This window comes from Camelina sativa, chromosome 9 (genome assembly GCF_030686135.1).
Source record: "Camelina sativa cultivar CO46 ecotype springtype chromosome 9, ASM3068613v1".
In the NCBI taxonomy this organism is placed as follows: Eukaryota; Viridiplantae; Streptophyta; class Magnoliopsida; order Brassicales; family Brassicaceae; genus Camelina; species Camelina sativa.
The window spans coordinates 26,448,309-26,457,541 of record NC_141888.1 but is presented as its reverse complement, the minus strand read 5'-3'; the positions used below and the strand labels follow the sequence as shown (position 1 = coordinate 26,457,541).

The window sequence follows — 9,233 nt, the reverse complement described above, 5'->3', positions numbered from 1 at the left end:
GAAGCCTCTTTTGGGTTATAATGCTTTCTCAACGAAATCCGCCGCTTTATTTAAACGTTATTATTTTTAGTTGGATTTCGTATCTGTAAGGAGGATCACTGAAAACACAATTGGGCCTTGAGGAAATGATCAAGCCCACTGCAGTGTGTTTGTTAACCACAGTCACAAACGGTAACAAGGAAAAGAGAGTCATCCCATGTGCTCTTCAATGTACGAATGTAGAGACAAATACAGCTCACACTACAGTCCAGGGAATGAACCGATTGTCTCCCCTTCCCTTACCAATCCTATGCTACTGATAGTGACACTTGTCAGACATCTACTTATCTTGTAATCATTAGGTTAAGGATGTCTCCTCCTATATAAAGAATAGATGATGTAACCTATTGAGTTATTGAATAAGAGTATTATCTTTAAGCCACCATTACTCTGTTTTAACCTTGAGCTTCAGCTCTTGCTTTCATGGTATCAGAGCTCTGGTAGTACGCCTCTATGGCTACCTCAGAGCCTTTTTCTTCCGCTCCACTCTCTATCTCTCAAGTTGTGACTCTCAAACTTACTGAGTCCAACTATCTGTTATGGAAGACTCAGTTCGAGTCCTTCCTCTCCCCACAAATGTTGCTTGCCTATGTTAACGGCTCCATTACTCGTCCGGAAGCCACTCGTTCTGTCACCGGTGCTGCTGGAGTCACCATAGAGCCAAATCCGGAGTTTGCCAAGTGGGTTCGAAATGATCAACTGGTTATGGCATGGATCTTTGGCTCACTGTCTGAACCTGCCTTGCGTGTGGTCTATGGTATGCAATCTGCACAAGAGGTATGGACAGCTCTTGCTAATAAGTTTAATCGTGTCTCCACCACTAGGAAGTTTGATCTTCAGAATCTTCTGCGTGCTTGTCTTCAGCTAGGAAGAACTATGGAAGAGTACCTTAGCGAACTTAAGCAGATTTTTGATCAGTTAGACTCTGTTGGGTTTCCTATGACTGATCTAGAAAAGATTCATGGTCTTTTGTCTGGATTAGGGAAAGAATATGAGTCTGTGTCCACTGTTATTGAACACTCCATGGACTCTGTTCCTGGTCCTTGCTACGAGGATGTTGTGTTCAAAGTTACTGCCTTTGATGATAAGCTCAAGACTTACTCAACAGCTTCATCAGTTTCACCTCATCTCGCTTTTCAAGCTGAGAAAAGCTACTTTGACAGAGGAGGTTCTGGTAACCGCGGTGGCAGGTCTAATGGTGGTTACAGAGGTCGAGGCAATTACTCCACTCGAGGTCGTGGCTTCCAACAACATGGTCGTGGTCAGTCTGGACAAGAAGGTCATACCAAGATGACAGGATCCACTAAACCAACATGTCAGATTTGTGGCAAGTATGGGCACAGTGCTTATGATTGTTACAATCGTTTCAATGAAGACTATGTCCAACAACAGGCTACGGCTTTAGCTGCTATGCGTATCTCTGAGAATGATTGTCCTACTAACGGTACAGAGTGGCTCCCAGATAGTGGTTCTACGGCTCATATCACGAATTCCACTGCAAATCTCCAACACTCGCAGTCGTATCGCGGTAATGACTCTGTTATGGTTGGGAATGGAGAGTTTTTACCAATCACACACATCGGTACTGTGCCACTGCAGACCTTATCAGGTAAATATCTACCTTTGAATGATGTTCTTGTTTGTCCCAATGTGACAAAATCTCTACTTTCAGTTTCCAAGCTTTGTACAGACTATCCTTGTTCTATTAAGTTTGACTCTGATAGTGTGCGTGTAAAGGACAAGCATACCAAGCAGCTCCTCACAACAGGAAACAGGAGTAGAGATCATTATGTGTTGAGAAATCCTGCATTTCAAGCTCATTATTCCACCAGACAGCTCGCAGCAAGTGATGATGTTTGGCATCAACGATTGGGTCACCCTAGTGCAGAGATTCTTCAACATCTGTCTTCTACTGCATCAATTTCAGTCAATAAACGCACCAACAAGCTCTGTGAATCATGCAAGCTTGGCAAGAGTGCACAACTTCCATTTTCTTCTTCTACTTTTGTTGGTAGTAAACCTCTCGAGAGGATTCATTGTGATTTGTGGGGTCCTGCTCATGTCATCTCCACTCAAGGGTTTAGATATTATGTGATTTTTGTTGACAATTACTCTCGTTACTGTTGGTTTTATCCTTTGAAGAATAAATCAGATTTCTACTCAATCTTCCTGCTTTTCCAAAGTTTTGTTGAAACTCAGTTTAGTGAAAAAATCAAGATGTTTCAGTGTGATGGAGGGGGTGAATTCACTAGCAATCAATTTGTTACTCACCTTGCAAAAGAGGGTATTAAACAACTGGTTTCCTGTCCACACACACCGCAACAAAACGGTTTCGCTGAAAGAAAACACAGGCACCTGTGTGAACTTGGTCTGAGCATGATGTTCCAAAGTAAAGTTCCACAATGCTACTGGGTAGAAGCATTCTTCACGGCTAATCATCTTATCAATTTTCTTCCAACAACAGTTCATTCAACCTCTGCAAGTCCATATGAGGTTCTTTTTGCAGTCAAGCCTGATTACTCTTACCTACGAGTTTTTGGAAGTACTTGCTATCCTACTCTTCGATCTTATGGCGCAAATAAGTTTGATCCTAAGTCCTTGAAGTGTGTTTTTCTTGGATATAATGAAAAAATACAAAGGCTATAGGTGTGTATATCCTCCTACGGGTCGGGTTTATATCAGTCGTCACGTTCTGTTTGATGAGCAGTACTACCCGTTTGAATCTGATTACTCTGGTCTTCTTCCTGCTGCAACAACGCCTCTGTTATCAGCTTGGCAAAAGAGCTTCTTACCTTCACGGTCTTCATTGGGTGAGACAGCTTCTCAATCAGAGGAATCTGTTCCTCTATCTACAGTCACTCCGACTGTGGTCTTGAATCCACATCCTGCTGATTTAGCAAATGAAAACTCAGAATCTGATCTCAGTGGTACAGACACTGATAGTAATAATGAGGAGCTTCTTGATGCTCCGTTATTCGCAGAAGATGACTTTCCTGCTCTCCAAGACACAATTTTCAATAACCATCCTATGGTCACAAGAGGAAAAGCTAGGGTTCATAAACCAAACCCGAAATATGCTCTCCATGCGACACACACGACTGAAAAAGCACCAAAGACAGTTGCTTCTGCTCTTAAACATCCTGGTTGGACAGCTGCTATGGGAGATGAAGTTGAGTCTTTTGTTGATACAAACACCTTTGCACTAGTTCCGTATCAACCAGACATGAATGTCCTAGGTTGCAGATGGGTGTTTACACCAAAACTTAAGGCTGATGGTAGTTTGGACAGACTAAAGGCACGTCTAGTGGCTAAAGGTTATGATCAGGAAGAGGGAGTTGACTTCCTTGAAACTTACAGTCCTGTGGTTCGAACTGCAACTGTTCGTTTGGTTCTCCATGCTGCAACATCATACAATTGGGAGATAAAACAACTAGATGTCAAAAGTGCATTTCTCCATGGTGATTTGAATGAAACTGTGTATATGCAACAATCTCCTGGATTTAAAGACAGCAACTATCCATCACATGTCTGGAAGTTGAATAAAGCTGTCTATGGGTTGAAGCAGGCTCCACGCGCATTGTTTGATAAATTTAGCTCGTTTCTGTTGAAGTTTGGTTTCGAATGCAGCTTCAAGGATCCGTCTCTGTTTGTATATCTCAAAAACAACAACATCATCATCCTTCTACTCTATGTTGATGATATGGCTCTCACTGGAAACAACCCACAATTGATTAGTGCGTTACTGCAATCTATGCATGATGAGTTTCGTATGAAAGATCTTGGCCGCTTAAGCTACTTCCTTGGTCTTCAGGCACATTATCACACCGAGGGAATGTTTCTGAACCAACATAAATATGCATAGGACCTATTCTTGGCAGCAGGCATGGCTGACTGTGCTCCTGCTTCCACACTGTTGCCTCTCGAGCATCAAAAGGTCAAAGGACAGGACGATCTCTTTGACCAACCTACTCATTTCTGCAGTCTAGCTGGTAAACTCCAGTACCTCACTCTAACAAGACCGGACATACAGTTTGCAGTCAACCTAGTCTGTCAACGTATGCACGCTCCTACTGTTGCTGACTTCAGTCTTCTTAAACGCATCATCAGATACATCAAAGGTACTGTTGATTATGATATTTCGTTTTCCAAAAGTGCAGATTTCACATTGCGAGCCTATAGTGACAGCGACTATGCGGGGTGTCAAACCACTAGTCGTTCCACAGGCGGTTTCTGCACTTTCCTTGGCAACAATCTTATTTCTTGGTCTACAAAACGTCAGAATTCAGTTTCCCGAAGCTCCACTGAAGCAGAGTATCGATGCTTATCTGACACTGCAGCTGAGGTAAATTGGATAAAAGATTTGTTGGAAAACATTGGCATGCCTCTCACACATGCTCCGGAGTTGTACTGTGATAATCTCTCTGCAGTTTACCTCTCTGCAAATCCGACATTACACAAAAAGACCAAACACTTTAAAGTCCATTATCACTATGTGAGAGAACAGGTTGCTGATGGTTCTATGATTGTCTATCATGTTCCTGCAACTCACCAACTTGCGGATATATTCACCAAGTCGCTGCCTCTTCAGGTCTTCAATGATCTCCGGTACAAACTTGGTGTGGTCTCTCCACCCACCCAAAGTTTGCGGGGGGATGTAAGGAGGATCACTGAAAACTCAGTCCAACAAACACAATTGGGCCTTGAGGAAATGATCAAGCCCACTGCAGTGTGTTTGTTAACCACAGTCACAAACGGTAACAAGGAAAAGAGAGTCATCCCATGTGCTCTGCAATGTACGAATGTAGAAACAAATACAGCTCACACTACAGTCCAGGGAATGAACCGATTGTCTCCCCTTCCCTTACCAATCCTATGCTACTGATAGTGACACTTGTCAGACATCTACTTATCTTGTAATCATTAGGTTAAGGATGTCTCCTCCTATATAAAGAATAGATGATGTAACCTATTGAGTTATTGAATAAGAGTATTATCTTTGAGCCACCATTACTCTGTTTTAACCTTGAGCTTCAGCTCTTGCTTTCAGTATCGACACCATTCTCTAGTTTACCTTCACTAATCGTAATACTCTGTTTAGTTGGTAATAGATATGTGATATGCGAAGTAGTAATATTTTGAGGAAGAACGTTTCCTTAAACATAAGCATTCATTCGTTGGCAATGTAAAGAGTTAAAGACCATAATGAAACTTGGTAAACAAACACGTTAAGATAAAAAAAGATATCCATAGTGGTATATCACGCCTACTAATAAAAGGGGTTTTTCTTTTCAACCACATCCAAGTTTCAACCACACATGTGCCTCTTATATTAAAAAATAATTTGCTTTTTTTTTCATTGAAATTAAACTACTATTTATTAGTAAACACTTTACACAAAAGGGTCTAAAAATCCAAGACATAGGGTCAAAACAATCAGAATGATTGTCTACATCCTAATTAATTTAGCCAAGTTACGACTTACTACACCAGAACGTTTTGTATGAACAAGTCGAATGTCTGTCAACTTAGTGACCTAATTAATAATAGATATATAATATCTTAATACAACGCGGTAATCGACACATCCATTGAACCATCATTAATATTTGTTGATGATTCGCAATCACATACAAAATAACACATGAGTGAAACTTTCTAATCCAGCTTTGTTGTATTAATGCTTAAAGTTTTGAGATGTGCAAATACCTTTATTTCAGAAACCACCATCTCGATTTTAATTAACTAAAACCCAAATTTAGAAGATTTGTATACTGAAAAGGAAACATGTTACTGTTTAAAAACTATCGTATTAAAAACTTAAAATATAAATCAAGAAAAACAAACAGAAAGACACTTTTTGTAAAACATAGATTCATTGCCTAATGATTTAATTGTTTAAATTTAATATTTTGACTATAAGAAACCAAATAATTTAAATATATTTACATACCAAATATGATGTAATGAGTTGGATTCAAAATTTATTAATTAGTGATTATATATAGCTAATAATCTATATATATTAATAATAATAATGCAAAAGGAAATTAAAGAAAAGAAGATAAAGTTTCAAAAGAGATAAAATAAAAATAGTGGTAGATGTAAAACATATAACCAACCAAAAGGTGACAGGTGGCAGGCTAGTGGACCTTTAAGGTTTCATTGTAAAATCTTGGAAGACCATATATAACTTCAAGTTGTGTTTGACTATCGGTACTCAATATATACTCGAAAGGGTTTCATTTCCTTTTAATTCATGCAATGTCCACCAAGAAAAAACGAAAGGAGCACGTCTCCAAAAATGAGGCTCACCTAACCATATCATCAACGGATGGGTTAGGAGAAAACTATGGTAGGCTGCCAGTTGATCTCCTAGTCGATATACTCTCCAGATTGCCTGTGAAATCCGTCGCGAGGTCTCGTTGTGTGTCAGCGAATTGGAATTCTCTTCTATGCAACCCACATTACACCGACCTGTTCCTGACGAGGTCTTCTACTCGGCCGCGTCTCCTTTTCACTTTTGAAGCTGAGGGTAAGTGGTCTATCTTCTCTGCACCTGAGTACCTGATTTCAGACAACAATTCAAATCTCATAGTTGTGGATAGCCATATGAATGTCCCTAGAGATTACACCTTTCGAGTTTGTGAGCCTGTTTGTGGATTGTTGTGTACGAGAGATGAGTATGAATTGAGTGGAAGGAGGGATGCAAGGATGATGATATGTAACCCTAGCACAAGACAGTTCAAATCATTACCCAAGGTGAGATCGAGGAGGGGTCAGGTTGTAACCTATCTTGGGTATGATCCAGTCGAAAAACAATATAAGGTATTGTGCATGACAATTCGCGAAAAGCCCTTTTTGTATAAAGCGGAAGAGTTTCAAGTTCTAACGCTAGGAACTGACAAGCTGAAATGGAAAATGCTTGAATGTTCAGTAGACCATTACCCTTATGCTAGCGATGTATGCATCGAAGGGGTTTTGTACTACGTAGCTATGAATCGTAAGTCTAGAAACGATATGATAGTCTGCTTTAATGTTCAGCTGGAGAAGTTCAACTTTCTTAATATTGAGGATATGGAGTATCATTGTACTTTAATAAATTACAAGGGTAAATTAGGAGCAATTTTTCATCCATCAATCGGTAATTTTATGGATGGAAGAGCTGCAAGCTTTGAGTTGTGGGTTCCAGATGCAACTGATGAAGAACGTACATGGTCAAAGCATATTCACATATTGCCGCCTATGTGGAAGGAGCTAGTTGCGGAGACTAGAGTTTACATTGTTGGGATTATTGGAACAAGTGAAATTGTGTTTTCTCCATTCCACTTGTCCCATCCGTTCTACATATTTCACTTAGATATGGAGACGAACACTCTCAGAAGAGTTGGAATTCAAGGGATTGGACCTGTTAACGGTCAAAATATCTATGCCTACTTAAACCATGTCGAGAATTTGAAGCTTATTATGTAAGTTCTTAATAATTTTGAATTTCATAAAAAGTTAAGATCAGTGCTATTTTTCCTCCTAATTTATTTCATAAAGTACAATATCATGAATTCTTAAGACAATCCTTGTTTTATCATGTAGTTTCCCATTGTTCAGTTATTATAAATGACTATGTTATAATTACTTTGATGTACCTTCATATTTGTCTGGTTGCTGTGTCTATTGCTCTTGTTTATATCCACCACACTCACGGCATTGGTTTTCTATGTTTGATCTGTTTTGACGTAACTTCAGGCACTCGAGAATCACACCCTTGTTGGACATTTGCATTAGTTTTTCAAATATATATCATGTCGATATCTCATATAATTTACAAACACAATTAGGACTTGCTAGTGTTTCATTGGCTCGAGGAAACAAACAGGCTGGACAATATGTTCAAAGTTCCTGTGAAGTTTGTGACACATTAAGGGAATTTAAAGATTTTAATGATTTCGTGGGTTGGAAACCTCTTTACGATGGCCCGAGTGTTCGTTCTTTAACGTTGATAAGCCTTTTTATGACAGACATGAATATTGACTAAGATTTACAGAATTTATAAATTAAATCGAAATGAAAAATTTCTGAAACAGAACCATGGTATACATGGTATTTTTATCATTACTTATATCAATCTTTGTATAAGAACCAAAAATGTATTCCATCCGTTTCAAATATAATATGTTTTAGCTAAAAACACGCAAAATACAAAATATCTACTTTTAAAAAGTTTAACCAGTTATAAACAAAACTGAATAGAATAAATAATAAAAAATATCAAATTAATTAAAAAGTTGCTAGAAAGTTGAAAACATATTATATGAAACAAACAAAAACATCCAAAACATCTTATATTATGAAACGGAAGAAGTATATAGAAACAATCATTTAAAAAGTATAAAATGTGAAATAACGGTTTTACACAGGTAATAAATATAATACTATATACATTTAAACAAATTATTTTTGAGCATGATCAAGTGTTTAATTTCAGTTATCTTTAAGAGCACACTTTGATAAGAGAAATAAAATTGTATGAACAAAAATGAAATTGGTGGCTGGGGGAATATATGTAAACTCTTTCTCGTATAGTATTTTATTTTCTCTTATTTCCCCTTTTAAAGCAAAAGATATATGTAAACTCTTTCTAAGTCTGCTTTATGCCTGCGCCTTCTCATCTAGGGTGTGGGAGATTTTGACTAGGCAACTGCTCCAAGCCTCCAAACTCGTTGCACCACAAACTTTGTGCATATCATCGCACTTGTTTGAGACTCCACTTACACGGCCTCAACTCGGTTCATCTTGCAGTATATTTGTTCTCCAAGCTTCGGCTCACTTACTTTGGTGTGAACGAAACTGCAGGCCACACGGTGAAATCCGAAGTCTCCCAAGCTCATTTATGGTATCCGCAACAGGTTGTGCTCCATCAAGAGTCATGGTAGCTCGAACCTTGACGATGGACTGCGTATTTGGTTAAGTACTAGAGCTTAAGTCCTCTGTTTCAAAACTCTCAAACTTTTTCCACTCTGATTTCAGCTTTAGGTCCTACTCTAATTTGCATATACTGTAAATAATGTTTATTTGGGTTGAATAAATTTAACATTCTTTCAAAAAAAAAAAAGCATATACTATATCTCTATCCAATCCTTGTCTATGACTTACTACATTACAATAGCTTTTTGTTTGAACTTAGTGGCTGAACAGATAAG

At 38.5% G+C, this 9,233-nt stretch overlaps 1 protein-coding gene across 2 annotated transcripts; it reads left to right on the top strand.

Moving 5' to 3' along the window:
* The first annotated feature begins 6,260 nt into the window (after window positions 1-6,260).
* On the top strand, window positions 6,261-8,199 carry LOC147938799 (F-box protein At3g49450-like). 2 transcript variants are annotated; one of them, XM_087467589.1, is made up of 2 exons: window positions 6,261-7,505; window positions 7,780-8,199. In XM_087467589.1, exons 1-2 carry the CDS (start codon window positions 6,301-6,303, stop codon window positions 8,066-8,068), a joined length of 1,494 nt encoding a protein of 497 aa, XP_087323715.1. In that variant the 5' UTR covers window positions 6,261-6,300; the 3' UTR covers window positions 8,069-8,199. The 2 variants fall into 2 exon arrangements, with proteins under 2 accessions (XP_087323715.1, XP_010431176.2); XM_010432874.3 differs by lacking the exon at window positions 7,780-8,199 and having other exon boundaries at window positions 6,273-7,684.
* The last annotated feature ends 1,034 nt before the right edge of the window (window positions 8,200-9,233 follow it).

Coding starts and splice junctions, on each gene's coding strand:
- LOC147938799 (XM_087467589.1), top strand. CDS start 6,301: ATGTCCACCAAGAAAAAACGAAAGGAGCACGTCTCCAAAAATGAGGCT. Junction 7,506..7,779: donor GAGAATTTGAAGCTTATTAT/GTAAGTTCTTAA, acceptor ACGTAACTTCAG/GCACTCGAGAATCACACCCT.